Source organism: Platalea leucorodia (genome assembly GCF_965183815.1).
Source record: "Platalea leucorodia genome assembly, chromosome: 2".
NCBI lineage: Eukaryota > Metazoa > Chordata > Aves > Pelecaniformes > Threskiornithidae > Platalea > Platalea leucorodia.
Genome location: NC_138824.1, coordinates 21,106,706 through 21,124,369, shown reverse-complemented (window position 1 = coordinate 21,124,369; position 17,664 = coordinate 21,106,706). Strand labels below are relative to the sequence as shown.

Here is a 17,664-nt window from a genome sequence, read left to right as displayed (position 1 = left end):
CGGTCCCTTGCCTCAGCAATTGGTGACACGAGGTTTTCTTTTTTTTCTTTTTTTAAGGAAATAGATTTTTGCGTAGCCAACTACCAGAAGAAATGGTTTGTTGTATAAAGAAATGCAGTTTTGCAATATTTGTACTCAAATCATCATCAAAATGAAGTTACTATGGTGATTTGAAAACTAGGATTTAAGAACTATAACAATTGCATTCGCTTGGTACTTGGGTTGCTTTAATAAAATCCATTGTAATTGCTCCAGTTAAAGTAAAGGAGGGTAGTGCCAACTTTGAGATTTCCCATTGCTGGATCTGAGCACTTGGAGGATGGTCGGACTGCTATTGTGGAACACGGGCAGAAGTGATAGTTTAAAATTAAACTTGACAGCCAAAGTAGATGTTTTCATTTGAAGACGATACGCATTTTTGTCACACGGAGGTGTTTGTCAATGAGTTTTTCATCAAAACTGTTTATCTTTTCTTTGGTTTGCTTTCCGGATGATCAACTCAGTAGCGCTGGCATAATTTTTTGCTTACTTTCATCTACTACAGATGAAGACAAAGGAATTGTAGGTGTCCGGTGAAACCTAACTGTAAAGCATTTTCTAAATTCTGGAAAGTATACCTTTAGTTGGGGCCAAGATTTTCACTCATATTTTTACATAATGTACATTTCACATTCTTACAGTCTTGGGAAGATAATTTTGGTTTAAAAATTAAAACATTCATTCAAGCTGTGTTTCATTTGAACACGAAAGGAGAAGCAGACTTTTAAAAATGTATAAAGTTTATTCAAGAAGTCAGTTTTCAGTTAATTCTTGCAATTTCTTTTTGCATAAAGCTGTATAAAGATAGACAAATGTCAATACTAAAGGACTGTGAAATGGAAACAAAGAGGGTTGTGTTTGGGCAATCACCAATAAAGTTTTACTACCATTTTGAAATTTTTACTTTTCCACTGTGTAACAATCCCAACCAGTTACAAGAACTGCTCTAAATAATTCTTTTTGAGGGAAAAAAAAATGTAAACAATATAAGTTCACTATGCTGGGTAATGTTTTGTTTTGGTTTGGTTTGTTTCTCCATTTGGGTAACATTTTTGAAAATAAACCAAAGTGCGTACTCTCACTCTCCACTCTCCTGTGCCATAATTTTCTGTTAATCTGCAACTATTTACTGAAGCTCGATTCAAGTAGAAACAATAATTTTGAAGTATTAGAGAGAGATGGAAAGACATCCACACAGAGATACCAGAAATGATAATTTAGTGATGTATGAACAATATTGAGATTAACAGCAATTCAGATTATAGCATCAGCTGATTACACGGTGGTAATTTTAGCATGAACTTTGTTTCTCCACTAACCACAACTAAAAGAAAAAAATCCCCAAAATGTTCTTCAGTGACGAGAAGTTGCAATCCACGCTTCAAAAAACCTGCACAACTTCTATAATGCCACTCTATTTTCAGTGTCAATTCTGTAGCATAATGGAAAGAAGCATGACTTTTCAACAACGAAGAGGGGCAAGCTGGTGAGCTGGATGATGGCAGAGCTGGGGGTACAGCAGACCCGTTTTGTTTTCTGTGCTACTCAGAATTCACCTGTGAACGGAGGCGAGTCCAAAAGGATTACCCCCACAAGAAAGGCAGTCGTTATTGCAGCGTCTAACTGAGGCACCATGATGCTTGGTAGCGTTGCTGGCCAGGGAACTGCACCGATTCCGCTAGCTGTATGCCACAGCTTTGTAAACATGTTAACTGAGCAGCTTCAACGCAAGAAGTTGCGACAGAAGTGGCTTCCAAACGCCCAGCAGTCTGGGGGTTAGGTTACGCTTGTGATACATGGAAAGCCTGGATGCAATCCCTTGCTCAAATGCCAAATCGTATTTGAAAATGTGCCTCCAAAACAGCAGCTTAAAAGGCGTAACTTAAAATGCTATGTTTCCATTGCCAGCAGAACAGGCAGATTGTAACTAATTTACTTATTTACAGTATCTGGCCAACATTTAGGGATTAGATTAGGTGAATGAGTAGTTTGGTACCATGCAGAAGTGGGCATATGTTCCTTCATGTCAGAAACATAGGTACGATGGCAATTCAAATGCCTCTGAAACTCGATAGTGGCTGAATTCCCTAAGGACTTGAAGTCCTGGTTTTGCTCCTGTGCTACATCTATAAAAGACTGTAGGCGTTGCAGCCCTCCAGGTTACTTGTAGCAGCATTTTTTACGTATCTATCATCTGACACATGCACTGGAATTTGCTGTCCTTTATTTTAATATTCATACTTTGTATCCAATGAATAAGCCAAGTCTGCTCGTAATTTGGTTTCCAAACCTTGCACATGGAGCTGGAACCACCTAAACGGACTTTGAAGGAATGCTCAAGACAGGTTTCTGTTAAAGCCTGCCTCAGCTGAGGGCTTAGTTGTGGAGAGATAGTTGAGAGATACAGACCGCGATAGTTGAGACACGCAGTTGTAGAGATACATATTCTCTTTAGGGCCAACGGCCCTGGACTCACTCCTGAAGGTCGATGTCTAAGCACAGGAAAAGAGAATTTCAGAAATGGAAGCTGTGTGGCTTCCTACTTCTCCCTTAGGCAGTAAGTAAGTTAGCAATCAGAGCACTCTCAAATAACACGGGAGACCTTGATGCATGGCCTCCTTTGCCTGAAGCTCAGTTTAAGCAGTCTCCTACTTTTCCTATTGAAGCTCTTCTAGTTTGCATTAATTGCTGAGGGCTCCACCCTGCTCATGCAGGGCAATTTCAGTATTGTGCATTAGACTCATGGGATAAATTACAAAGGCAGCCCTTGGGGCAGAGAATACCCAGGGCTTTACCGCAGCAATAGCGGATACTGTTAACTGGGGGCTCTTTCTCAACTCTCTTTTGTGGGTATCTGGGATCATAACTGGGCGTGAGGTTTCTTCACTTGTCCGCCAGAGCTGAAGTAGCAAGTTTAAAAAACAGCATAGTCTTAGTCATTCTTTTGTTCTCATTCTCCTGCTTTAAGGATGATGATTCTTTTCTCTAAAGGATGAACATTCTGTGGTTTAATAACGATTATGGGCTAAAATCTTTCTGCAAATAATAGACCAAGGCACTATGTGATAGCAGCTCCCACCTGGGTAATAACATCAAGTCTATACAAAACAGCATCAGAGGAGTTAAAAACCCATGAGGTTTAAACAACAGACTATTAAATACAAATCCTGCTACCCAGAGGTGTGCAAACAATTTATTTGTGTTCAGTGCAACACTGTACAGGGGAATGGGTCTGCAGCTGTGTTTCTCTACAAGGTCAATAAATGGTTTGTCAACTCTGGTGAGCATTTACTTTGTATCCAAAGTCCTAATGTAAAAAATAATAAAGAGTAGTTTTACTCCCTCTGTTTGTGATGGAGTCCCACTCTGACAGGATCAGAAATACCAGTCAGCAGCTGCAGATGGAAATGAAACAGTCCTCTTAATTGAATCCTGTGGGCTGCAAAAAAGGATTTTTTTTTTTCCCCCACTGCCCAAACAGTTCCTTGTGTCAGACAATCTGGAGCCACATTAAGGATTTTTTTCTTTTTACTAGTCCAGCTGGCAGAGCAAATTGCCTTGTTGAATTAGCATGTCCTAAAATATAAAAGGGTTTAAATGAGTACAATGGTACAGGCAGTGCAACAAACTATTGCTATTATAAAATATACTAACATATTTCTCTGTTGTACAGTGACCAGATTTGAGACACGGGGAGGTGTAAATGACTCCTGGAGCTTTTTGAATTAGTTATTTTTATATGAATCTCAGTAATAAGCAAATCAGCATATGTGTTGCCAAATTAAAACAGAAAGCTATTAGCAAATTAACACCTTTTACACAGAACTTATACAAATACCACATTTTTCATATCTTGTGTTATTGCAAGAACAAAATTGCATAGACCATTTGCTGGCACTTTCTGAATTCCCCAAATAATGCTTTGTCTTAGCAAATAGTTCAAGTAGTTCCCTCAATTTAATTTCACCCACTAATGCAGTAAGTGTTTACATGTAGTGAGAGAAAAAAACCACGGAGGTCAAAAATATTAACACTGACATAATCATCTGACTGAATAATAGTTCAGCAAGGAAACGTATTCCTTTTATTTTTTTTGTATGCTCTCTGTAAGGCTGTTTTTGAAGTGTTATGGACAGAACATATAATTTGATTCAAGTCATTCTTCTGAAGTTGAAATGTCATTTGTGCTCTTCTTCCCCTGTCACCCTGTAGTCCAGAATTGTAGATACAGATTTGTTTCCTAAACTGAAGTACTTTGTTTTTAAAAATTCTGAAAATTCTGCTTTCAGTGATGCTCTTTAGCAATAGTATAAAACTCAGACTAGCAAGGGGGTGTGCAGCCTTTTCTGGTGCCTCACTGGCAGACACGGCTGTATTCTTGGCAAGTGGAGCCCACGCCGGCCACTGACAAGTAGAGCTTTCCGTCCGGACACACGCAGATTTCGTAAAGCCCCTGAGAAATACCGGATCCACCCCTTGTACCCTCAGGCAATTTGGGCAGTCGCACAGTTTCAGCATCAAGCAAAAGCTGCATGGGAGAAAGCAGGACAAATGGGCTCATTAGAGACAGTAATGCAACAGCGTGCCATAAAACTTGACCTTGTCTCGGCAGTGGTTTAAGAACAGCCTTCTACCCAAACTTGGTATATACAAAGCTGCTCTGAGGCCTAGGCTCTTGGCAGACACTGGAACAGGGAGAAGGAATAAGCTGGTGCCCATCCTCTTCCTTTGCAGAGCCCTCATGAAGTTCAAGGCAGCCAAGTGCAAGGTCCTGCACATGGGTTGGGGAAATCCTAAGCACAAATACAGGAGAATGGATTGAGAGCAGCCCTGAGGAGAAGGACTTGGGGGTGCTGGTTGATGAGAAGCTCAACATGACCCAGCAATGTGCGCTTGCAGCCCAGAAAGCCAACCATATCCTGGGCTGCATCAAAAGAAGCATGGCCAGCAGGTCGAGGGAGGTGATTCTGCCCCTCTACTCTGCTCTGGTGAGACCCCACCTGGAGTACCACGTCCAGCTCTGGGGCCCCCAGCATAAGAAAAACATGGACCTGTCGAAGTGGGTCCAGAGGAAGGCCACAAGAATGACCAGAGGGATGGAGCACCTCCCCCGTGAGGACAGGCTGAGAGAGTTGGGGTTGTTCAGCCTGGAGAAGAGAAGGCTCCGGGGAGACCTTATAGCAGCCTTCCAGTACTTATAGGGAGCCTAGAGGAAATGCGAGGAGGGACTCTTTATCAGGGAGTGCAGTGATAGGACGAGGGTTAGCAGTTTTCAACTGAAAGAGGGTAGAGTGAAATTAGATATTAGGAAGAAATTCTCACTATGAGGGTGGTGAGACACTGGAACAGGTTGCCCAGAGAAGTTGTGGATGCCCCATCCCTGAAAGTGTTCAAGGCCAGGTTGGAAGAGGCTTGGAGCGACCTGGTCTAGTGGAAGGTGTCTCTGCCCATGACAGGGGTATTGGACTAGATGATCTTTAAAGGTCCCTTCCAACCCAAACCATTCTATGATTCTACAATTCGATGGTAAGAGATGGGGCCCCTGCCCATACACTGCATAGCAGGGCATGGGCGCTGCTGCTGCCACTGGACCCAGGTCTGTCCTGGCCTAAGTGCTGAAGCCTCGCAGTCATTCCAGCTGGTTAAGAATGGACACACAGGTTGGTCTGGAGTTCCTCTGTGGAAGAACTGGCACCGTACAGCCTCGCAGAGGGGATAAATAGGCTGCTGCATCTCACGTGCTGTTGCTGATGGGGCAGCTCTTAATGATGTCTGCAGAGCTTCACTCCTTAATTTAGCAATTCTGGGGCTGAGTACCTACCTCGGGCTAAGGACCCCACTGGGGTGCCTGGGGATCACTGTGCTAGTGGGGAGCTGAGTGCTATCAGAGTTTTATTAGAAAGCATTTCTCTAAGCTAATTCAACATTATGTCCATCGGTAGTATTATTTAATCTGACCCATAAATAAAAGTCCTACTATTGGCACCATTAATTTTAATATCCTGTCTCCTAAAATCTGAGGAAATAAATTAACAGAACTTGAAAATAGACTTGAAGTGATTAGTCATATTCAGACAGCAAGATCAACCATAGTTATGGAAACAGAAGGGCTTGTACTCACCACACCATCACTGCTGTGTAGTTTGATATCCATCTGGGAAAGAGCTTCAATATTCCCAGCTTGCGCTTTGATGTTAATTCCTCGTGGTGCATCCATGCTCAAAGATCGAGTTGGTGATTCCAGCCTGAAAGAAGGAGCAGGAAATCTGACAGTAGTACATTCTCATATGTTCCTTTATTTTTGAAAAATAAGTAAACTTTGAACAAGCACTTGAAGGATCTCGTCTGAAGTCATATAAAAGATGCAGCTTCTTTTTTCTTTGGGCAGACTTGAAAAAGGAGGTAGCTATTTAAAAACACCAAAGTTATCTCAAACAAAAAATATAGATGAATTCATAATACCAATTATTATTATTATTTCAGGGATACTTCTGATTATTTCAGTCTAACGGTAATTTATTCTTTAAAAATGAAACCCATTTTTACATTCTTTAGTTTTAATTTCTTTTCCTTTTTGACATAATAAGATATTGAAATTAATACAATTGGTGCAGTCTGGAAGTTTTTTAAGAGTTTTGACACTGCTATCAGTCGGACTAAGATTTTTACTCTGTGTGTGTGTGTGTTGTTTAACTAGATGGCATCTGAAACTTAAAACGCAATAACTGTGTTTGAAATAAAAATTATGCAGTATAACAGAAAGCTGCAAACCCGACGGTGCCACAAGATGGCAGGACGGCACTGTATTAGCTGAATAATCACCTTGTCAGGTCAGCTGTGCAGGATTAATGATTTTTATTTTCCAGAGAGATAAGGCTTTGTTTCTTCAGAATTTTGATATAATTTCCACGATAAGTAGCAGGGATAGAAGTACTAATTAAAAATCATGAGAAGGAAAGAAAAAGCCCTAGCTCAGCAACAAGCTAGTGATTACATTGCTTCTTTCGACCATCACCTAGAACTGCTTCATCTGGAGGCACTGGGAACACCGCAGGATCAGAGTTGATACCTACTGAGTTTTGTTCCTGAATATTGGCTCGCCCTTCCTGATGACACCTGAATTTTACACTTTAGCCAACATTAAACAGGTGAATATTAAGGCTAGAGAAAATGAATCAACGGGTGGTCCTAGTTTACTTTACATCCCTGTTACCTTCTCTATTCTGCACGTTCCCTGGACACATATAAAAGGAAGTGCACTTCATCCATAATGCAGAACTCAGACACGCATCCCCGTTCCCAGGTCTGCATGTGCTCACTCACTGTGTCTTCCAGAAACGTAGCGGGGGCGTGTGTGTGCGTGCATGTGTGTGCCTGCGTACGCGCATGCACTCCCAGCAAATGCTGCGTTGGCTCCACGTGTGCTCAACGGCCACCGATCTGGATGAGTGGAGGACGGTGCCCCAGGAGGTCCTTTACTAGGTATGTGTCAAATAGTGAGTCTAGTCGCTGACTGCCAATCACATGCCAAAGGAATGAAATGATCTCACACACAATCCTGATATAGCTGTCTGATGGGTTTCATTTACTCAGACTGCTTCAGTTCTTCCTTTTTTTTTGCAGTTACTTCATTAAAATTAGAATTTAAAAGCAGTCAGTTTGTGCTTGTGAGAAACCTCAGTTGTATCTTAGAGTTCTGAAGAAGCTCAATCCAGCTGATATCTTAAAACCTAAACCCATGATATACTAGCACAGTCAAGCACAGTCACTGAAACTTCGTTTTTTTATCTCCAAATCTGAAAATAACTCAGGCAATATTGGCTTATCATTGCTGACCAGAGGTAACAGGAGATTCTATCTTCTTTGATCTTCAAAGGTCCCTTCCAACCCAAACCATGCTATGACTCTATGTTTCTATGATCTGCCTCTCCCCGACATCTCCTGGGTTAGTCACCTTCAGTTAGTTTAAACTCCAGATTGATAATTTAAATTCCTAACAATGGATAACTGCATCACAGTTGCATATTAGGACCATATCCATAAAATAGTTCAATGCCTTATCCCGTGACTTTGAGATGGCACAAACTTCTGTCATGACCATACTGAGTACCAGGGCACAAGTACGAGTCTGTTCTGCATCAGCCATCTAACATAGTGTTAGTAGTCTTTATTAAGCAATGATGTTTGTGATTTAACAACTTTTCTATGACTTTTTGGTTTTGATCCTTAGATTTACACTTTTATGAAATCGGAAATCAGGTTTTCCCTGAGTGATTTACATGGGAGGTCTGCTTCATGGGACTATTTTCCAATGCATATTTGTATGCATTATACAACAAAAAAATAATCAAAGTTTGTATTTTTAATATTTAAAGTTCAAAATATTTTCATAAGTCAGTGTCAAGGTAGTTGAATACAACTGTTGCCTTAGTTTTAGCAAAAAGCTATAAACATTGATATAGCTCATGTTTTTCTGTAAAGTATTTAATCTATGTAAGTAATCTATACATAGGCATAAATTTTTATTTTTAAACTCTATTGAATATTACAAGAAGGCAGACTGCGACAGATTTTTGAAGAGCATATCAGACCTGGAGTTTGAAAAGCAATCAGACAGGGGAGAAATATTTCTTTCTTTCTACCAAAATTAATGCTGGCAAGAAGCCTACAGACTTTGGAAGCATTTACAGATTTATGATATGACTTACACATAATTTAAATTACATTGCAGAATTACATTTGCTATATTAATCACAATCCTAAAGTTCTGCTGTTTATACAGGTCCTATTTCTAGATTAACTAAGGGTAGATTTACCTAATTAAGTCATTGGAGCTTCCTGGCAATGGAAACTGCAGTGAAGCTTAAGCAGTGATTTTAAAGCCTTCTGGAGCTATTATGTGTGAGATTTTAGCAAAGACAACATTCAGTAACACTAATGATATATTTCTTCATACAGCATTAAAAGGTTCAGTGCCTCAAGTCTAGATGTAATAAAAGGGAAACAGGCACCTAATGTAGAAATGACATGGCTGAGCTGAACCTTGACTTTGAACGTCCCTTCTCAGTCCCCACTTGGTCCTGAAGACACGTGATTTCCTCAGCCCCTTAGACATTCACCTTAAAGTCACCTAGAATTCTTCAGTGGTCCTGGCCCCCAGGCACTTCCAGTTTGTCGCTGGTGGGCAGGTTTGAACTTCTCCTGTATGCTTAAGGTTCCGGGAACCACAGAACTACCCTAGTAGAAGAGCTGACTGATGGAGATACTTGCATGAACTCAGGGTGTCTCAGAAAGATATGAATAGAGCACTGCAATTATTAACACTGGTGATGTTTTAAATAGACATTAATAAAGCAAAATGTGCTCTTTTTTATAAACCAGTGAACAGATGACGGGAGGAAGTTGCTCTGCACTGTGAATGATTTAGTCAGTCACGAAGAAGATACATGACTGTGTGCAGATAATGGCTGATAAGAAAGTTTCAAGATCTATTCCCTAGGCAATAAAAGGAGGAAGAGAGTAGGCTGGGCTGAGCAAAATGTTGATGTGCATCTCTCAAAAGTCTTGGCAAAACAAGAATTCAGTTTGCTTGCAAATGCTGGAGGGTGCATGGACACTCAGAGGACAGAAGTTGGTTGTCTTAAGAGTTTTTGGTCCTTTTTTTTGTGTTTGTTTGAATTCAGGCAGTAGAATGATGAGGGAATATATTGTTACCAGTCACTTTCTCTTTTTTTAAAATTACAGGCATATAAATTACATTTAACAGAATGGAGTGAGGATCTTTATCATCTAGAGGAATTAATCTATGTAATGTGCTGTCCTAAATGAGACATCTGTCACAGCCTGCATCTCATTTGGGAAGATGGATTCTGTTCTTATGAGTAGCTTCTAGGTACTGTGGTAGCTATACCAGGGGTCTATTAGCAAGTGGTGCAGTGCAAGAGGAATTCACTGGGATGGCACAACATTTGATCTAAGGACCTGACACCCCCATTATATGTGCTCTGAGGAGTACTCTGGACCAGCTGTTGCCTGACCCCGAAGACTGGATGCCCAGAAAGGTTGGAGCATGTTAGGCATTCTCCAGGAGAGCATAGCTTTCAGGTTAATTTAATTCAAATGTAATCCTTTTCATGTGCCACAAACAGTCCACAATGAGAACCAAGATTTGAGGAGCTCAGGCAGTTGGGAGATTTCCCTCAAAAGCACATTCCTATTTTTAAATTAAAACACTCATGTAGATATATCCATGGAATGTGAAGCAATGGAAACCATACCTAGGCCCACTTGCAGAGTAGGTATTTTGCCCCGTTCTCCTTCATGCTGATCCCTGCAGCCACCTGGAGATTTGTTGGCAAAGTGCAGGAACACTGCACTATCTCAGCTAATGAAGGGCAGGGAAGGGTGGGGGAGTAAGTGGTCCCTGCTAATATTTCATAGCTCTGTCATCTGCTGGATATTGGTCCTCCAGCAGTCCATTGCAACTCAAGCAACCAATTACAAGGAAGATAATATTTTTATTGCTGTCTTCTTCCTTGTTGGTAAGATAGTTCCAGAAGTAGACTATACTGTATTGGCTCGCTGCCAGGGAAATTTGGTGCTGAGGTGTGCAAAATAATTTATGAAGGACTGTGTGAAAGTGTTCTGAGGGAATCTGGACAGCATCCAGGCTCTGGATCTGAAACCATCCCAACAACCTACAGGCTTGGAGATTCCCATCCTTTCCTATAAGCATGTTGCTAACTCGTGGAGATACCAGATCACCAGAAATTGCTCAGCTGGCTGTGTTTAGGGAGGATGTGAGAGGAGTGACAACCCGCTGCGGTTGTGGTAAAGCAGCAGCTGAGTTGAACCCTGACTTTGAATGTCCCTTCTCAGCCGGTGCATGCTGCAGGAATATCGATCTCTTCTTTCATCCTGTTCTGGCAGGAGATGGAAGGATACCTTGCTGATCTTATAAGTACCACAATGCATTAGAAAGCTGGATTTAGTACCACAGAAAGAGTACCACAGTCTTCTGGAGTGCAAGTTTCCTACTGCAGTGTGGGACTGCTTGACGCTTAGAGCAGGACAGAGGAACCAGCTTGCTCTTGTGAATTTGGGGAATAGTTTACTCCTTCCTTCCAGCCACTTTTTGTTCTTTCCATCTTACGAGTCAATATCTCTCCTGAATTCAATGGGGACAGAATTCCTGGGTATGACTTTAGACAGAAGTTCCCCAAATGTATGCATTCCTCCCAGCACCTACCTGAGGAAGACCAGGATTACTGTAAGTGGACTGGACAGGTAGATGGACACTGCCTCTAAAATTGTGGTGCACCCAACAACTGGTGTGCCTATACGTACATACAGCTAACTCCCTTCCCCACCCTTGCTTTTTGGTTAAAATAGCCTTATCAATTTTACCATACAGAGAAGATTTTATGCAATGTAAACCTGGCACTAAAGTGTTAAAGGTATGGTAAAGAATTTAGCAGTGTATAGTCTATTAAGTATTTCAGTTAAATATGTTCCTGTATAGTAAAAGAGAAACATCTATGTATTTTAGCCCTGACTCAGCTTTACATAAAAAAAGGGCCCTTGTACACAGGAGAAAATAAAATGTCAAATATACTGGACTTGATTTATTTTACTTTATATCAAATCATTTCACAGCAGTATGTTTGTTTAAATCATTAATAAGATACTGGTCTGGTGTTCACCTATGTGGTGGGTTTTTTTTGTGAAGCCCTTTTAAACACTGAAAGAACATGAGGTAGGGCCAGGCAGAACCTAAATGCTAGCTAGTTCATAATGCCTTTTCATTAAAAGTTTTTCACAAAGCTTTCTGGTATTGATTTTTATGAGAGTTCATAAAATATACTAAGCCATCACTTCCACTTCTTTAATTTGCTCAGTCTTCCTCCCATAGTGCTTTAGTATAATTAAAATAAAAGGATATGGGCAAATAAATATCTATATTAAGGTTTGATTTAAGAACAAAGTCATATGAGGGGGCAGAAGACAGTGAAAGATCCCATGCCCCTTTCTTCCTGCCATATAGTCTTTGTAGGACTGAAGATGCTGCTTCACACTTGTTCCTAGGCATCGATATGGGAGCATGCATGGGAAATACAGTATTAGAGAAAAGATTGAAGAATATGAAGAAAAAAGAGAAATACAGAAAATGTAACTCAGAAGAGCTGAAGATGGAATAATGGTACTTTCTCCACTGGTGTGTATTTGCATATTGTTCTTGTTTCCCTTGAACTTTCATGAAGATGGTAAAATCAAACCAGATAAGGATGTCTCCCACTCTTCCTTTCTGAGTACGCAGCTATTTGACCCACCTCTCAGTAAACAATCTCTATGACTTCTCAGAGTTAGAAAACATTTAAAAAAAAATTAATCGCTTTGACTAAACTGTTCCAAGGCCAAATAAAGTCATTACAGTGCGTTCAATAAGGTGGCCAGTTATGGCACTGAAGATCTGATCCTGCAAGCCTGCATTCCTGTGAAAGTAAGCACTGTGCAACCCTGCCTGTGCATGTGGACTTCCAAGACTAGGCTCATCTTTTCCTGAGATGATGAATATATATATAACTTTTCATTCCTATTTTATGTCTTTCAGAGAAATACGAAGAGTTAGGAGAGCAATGGCTACAGGTCTTATTACAGTCTATAAAGACGCAGAAGCACTGAGGTTGCATAGGGGACAGGCTGTGAAAATGGGGCGTAGAGCATCAGATGCTGTTGGCACATAACCAAAACAGCTTTTTCACATTGTTAAGTAAGGAAGAAACCCTCATATGCCTCTGGTGTGCAGAAAGGAGTCTTGCCATGAACGCTTGCCCTTGAGTTCAAGTCTGACTCTGAAAAGGTGAAAGGGGAACAGAAATTAAATTAGGCGGTGATTGGAGGTCGCGGAGCAGAGGAAGAACAGAAAAGGTAAGAAATGAAGGAAAAAAAAACCTATATGAGGAAAAAAGGGGGAACAGGAGAATCTTTAACCTGTCAAGGAACTAATGTCTTGAAAGTCAAAAAAGCAACCTAGAGGATTCTGTGGGCTTAATTGGCCTTGGTTCTCTGTAGGTGTCTGCTTTCAGCTCTGCTCTTTGAATGCATGTTAACCTTTAAAAGGCAATAGGAGTGTATTGGCTTTTTGGTTAGTTTGAAAGCAGTCTAATTCACTGGCAATGCAGCTAGACATTGTAAGAGAGTAAACCATAGCCAGAGCACGCACTAGTTACATAGGAAAAAGATATTGTCGGCATTTATTTATGGTCCAATATACGGAATTTCAAACCATATTCTCTCTTTACGAGGAAGCTGGATTCCTGTTGACATGAGCTGAGCAAAACTAAGCTGAAGTTGTAGAGGTGGATAGAGAGCAGCAGGCACACACTAATGCTGGCTGCCAATTCCCACCCATATTCACTTATCTCCCAGCAGCCTGCTGTTTTGAGGTCAGGCATGTGGGGAGGGTGATCAGGATGTAGCAAGAAGAATATCATTACCCAAACCTATGGATCTTGGTGTTCTGCCTTGTGGCTTTTGGTTGTTTGCCAGCAGGTCCAAAGGCAAAGAAGGACAAAACAACAGGACTGAGATCTCAGTCTCGGTATACGCCTCATTTTTGTTTTGTTTTGTGAAATTATTTTTCTTTGGAATGGCTCCTAAAATTACATCTTCTTGCAAACAGGAAAGATGAGTTTCACAGCATGTTCCAACAACCGTATATATCTTAAGGACATGGAAGTATTAGTATTCAACAGTAAACTCTGATAGCTCTTACTGAATGGCAAAAAATATAAAATACTAATGACTCATTAAATCTTCTTCCCTGATCAGTTTCTGCACAGTAATGGAAACATAGCAGTTACTTAGTCAAGCCCTGGCACAAAATTCTGATTTGACATAACTACTGTAAATCTTTCAAATGCTGACTGATTTTTCTTTCAAAAATGTCCCATTTTGCATCACACATATTGAATTTCTTCATTTAAAGGTGGAATAATTGCTTCCTACCTGGATGATGCTGTCTTCCACATTTCTTCCATTCACTTTGACACTCTAAGTCTGAGCTTCATTGAGTTAAATTAAATGTACTATAATGAAAAAAATTTGACTGAAAAACAGCATCCATTTTTCCCCTGTCAAGTCCATTAGTTGGTCAATGGTTATAGAACATCATGCCAATTTTTGTAGCTTAGTTCAGAGAAACCATTTCCCAAGGGTTATTGCTCCTGGGAGTTGCCTGCATTAGGACACATACTCTGTTTCAGTAAGACTAATGCCAATATCTACAGCTGCCCTACACTAAATTCCAAGTTAGTCTATTATTTATGCCACAATAAAATGTAATATGCAAACCAGTACATTTTAAAGGAATCCAAATTAAATACCAATTATCTAAAATGAAAAAAGAAATTTTCTGCAGTTTCTTCGAAGTGCATCTGACTATTTCATTGCAGACAAATTAACAGGAAAACTTATAGTAGCACAAGATACAGCTTAATATTAGAACTGTACTTTCAACTTAAGGACGCCAAGGCTAATAACTCTCCAAAATAAAGTTACTGTGCCAGTAATAAAAAAGAACATCACCAGCATCTTGTGAAAATACAGAAAAGTTGTCTGATAATATCAGAAAAAAATAAATAGGGAACAACTGAATTCAGAGAAACAGACTATGAGGGTGTCTGTTTAGAGGCAAGTGTACATACATAGGAACTGCATTAAAAAAATATTATTTGGCTGGAATGAAGCAGCTGTACATATAGCACCTAATTTTTCTAGTAATTCTGAAGCTTTTTTTTCAATCTTCAGTGGCACTATGTTGCAATTTAGAGACTATAAAATAGTGGAGCAATTCGTTTTAATTTGATTTTAAAGTCACTTTTTTTCTTGACTCTTTTCTGCTTATTGCTTAAGCGCATTAATGAAAATGTCATTTTGGAGGGTCTATCATTTTGTCTCCAATGACTCGCGAAAGTCTCAAAATGTGCTGGGCTTTGCTGGCAGTTTGTAACATCTCTGACCTCTGAAAAATAGATACAAATGCACACTAATGCACTGAAACATTCAAAATACTTCAATAACAGCAGAGCTGCTCTAAAATAATTACACAAGGATGTAGTAGGCTCTGATTTTTCTGGTAGCCTTCTTTCTTGGGACAATAATGTTCTTGACATTTACATACATACATACACTGACAGTCCTAATGTGTGAAGCACTAGCAGTTGTTACAAGAGGGCTACTAACAGCAGTACAGGACTTTTGTATGGCATGTATAATACTGCTGCAGGATTCTTTCTTTTAAAAAAATAATTCCTTTTGGAAAATAAAAATAAGATTAAGTCAATTATTTTTGTCTCCTATCAACAAGGTGTAAAGTGTTAATAATATATGGTTACTGAGCTTAAAAAATAAACTCTCAAATCTGTAATGGATTCTGTATGATCAAGGAAATATACTTTTAAAAGCTGCTGTTACCTTTAGAGCTAGATTTTCTGGAGGGCACAAAGTTTATTAGATTCCCCTCCCAGATGTCTGTGTTGGTAAGGGCTAGGAGCACTTCATTACTTGATCACTTCAGGGTTGAGTTCTCAACTCTGGAGGGGAAAAAAAGATGACTGGACCACTTTCATATTTCCCTTTCTGCCAACTCTCAGGAAGGAGCTGCCATCATACATGACACAGCTGGGCTTATTGTGCTCGGCTGGAATGAAGGGGAGCCACGGTGAAACGACAAAATCCCATTGATACCAGTGGAGTCAATGTTTCATGGAAAGCCACTTGGTGGTAGAATGGAGAAACCAAAAAGTCAGATCACAAATACTCACTAGGCTCAACTAAGAATAGCTCACTTACAGGGAATGTATTTTCTAAAGCTAAAACAATCTTAGAATGACCTTATAGAATCTTGAGCCGCTGCAGTAATGGATTCTTAGACTATTTGTGTGTTTCGCATTAGACAATCTTTGGATAGAAATAAAATCATAATCAGATTCTATGGATAAATTCATTTATCCATAGGGAAATTTATCTATTTATCCATGTATCTATATTTACATGATTCTATCCATGGACTTAACTACAACCTCAACTCAAATCTCAATAACTCAAACAGCTTGGATATGGAGTCAAGTCTGTTACTTGCTCTACTGCTGAATCAGAGTGCCTAAATTTTAAGTATTGCAATGTCAGAGCTGAAGGACCCAAGAAACCAGACTGGATTGTGTTCCTCTAATGTCTTCTTTGTTAAGAACTCCATGAAAGAAAAGCACAAACAATAGAAGGTTTTCATCCTCTTTTGTGCTTCAGGCTGTGGGCAATCTGATGATCCAAGATTAGAAGAAAAGAGAGATTGTTCTGTTTTCCTGATACAAATTCGCAGATTTGTAAGCTTTAAGAAAGAAGTAAATTACAGGAAGACATTGAAGATGAGCGGTGCAGAACAGTACAGAAAATCAGAACAATCCTCAGAACAAGAATTGCTGGAGTCAATGGAACAGCTGTAGAAGATAATAAATATATATGTAAATACAAGCATGGGAGGCTGACGCACAATTATTAAGATTAGTATAAAAAAGAAGTCTGAATTTGATGCAGAAGATACGCAGAAGGTTTTGAAGAAAGAAGAGATTCAGAAAATTGATAGCACTGAAAACATTAAGAGTGTATTTTGAAATTCTCAAAGTCTTTAGCGAGTATAAGACAACTATGGATTTTTACCAACTTAGAAAGACACGACACTTCTTTTAGGTAAATATGATGGTGTCATGACTTTCCTGAAAAGATAAAGTTCTAGCATGGCCAGGGCCTCCAAGCTAATTATTAGCTTGGAAGTACTCATTACCTCGTGCCTGATAGCAAACAAGAGCCAGTAATTGGCAGCATTTGCTAATCCTAGTTACAAGGTTATATAAACTATGATTAACAATTTAGATCAATTTATGGAATATACGGTTACAAGTGGAAAAGCTTTACTCTGGGATTTGAACATTTCCCAGCGCAGTTCATGGCCTTATTTCTCATGATGAATTTTCATTTCTTCAGAGCTTAACCAAACATGGCATAGTCAGTAAGTGTGTGATTCCTCTAAACAAATGTAGTTGCCTGTAGTAAGGAGTACAGGTGATCCCCTGTGCACCTTTCAAAATGAACAGAGAGAAACAGGCACTGCTAGGGCATAATTAATCTGATCTATTTTAGATGTCTCTGTTAGGATAAAATGTAACATGCCCTAACATGCCCTGTTGCCTTCCATGAGAAGGTGATGAGATCTTGTGTAGGTAGCTACACTCTAAACGAGTTGAGAGCAATACCACCTGAACTATCTGCCCAAGCAGTTGTAAACCCCTGGGGCCATGCTTCAGTTATATTAGTCTCTCTGAAAATGCATCTGTGTGTGTGGTTTGTGGGAAGATCCCTTCCCACTTCAGTGAATGAGTGTTTCTGCTTGCAGAGAGGGAGCAGTTCTAAATCTGGATGAGCATCTGAAATGCATCTGCTTATTCTGGGCACACAGAGGTCCTCTAGGTTTGGACTCTGTTGTACGAATGCAGCCTGAATATGTAAGGGCTGAATGGTAACCAGAGATGTGTGCTGAATTATCAGCTGAATCACACATATGAACAATGA

At 39.9% G+C, this 17,664-nt stretch overlaps 1 protein-coding gene across 1 annotated transcript in view; it reads right to left on the bottom strand.

Annotated features, from left to right (window-relative positions):
- Positions 1-4,393: 4,393 nt before the first annotated feature.
- The window catches only part of SGCG (sarcoglycan gamma), a gene marked incomplete at both ends in the record, with an annotated part of 71,416 nt that continues 58,145 nt past the window's right edge, over positions 4,394-17,664 (bottom strand). The window contains 2 exons of the mRNA XM_082337676.1: positions 4,394-4,567; positions 6,161-6,284. Coding sequence (XP_082193802.1) covers positions 4,394-4,567; positions 6,161-6,284 — 298 coding nt within the window. The remainder of the gene's footprint in view (positions 4,568-6,160; positions 6,285-17,664) is intronic.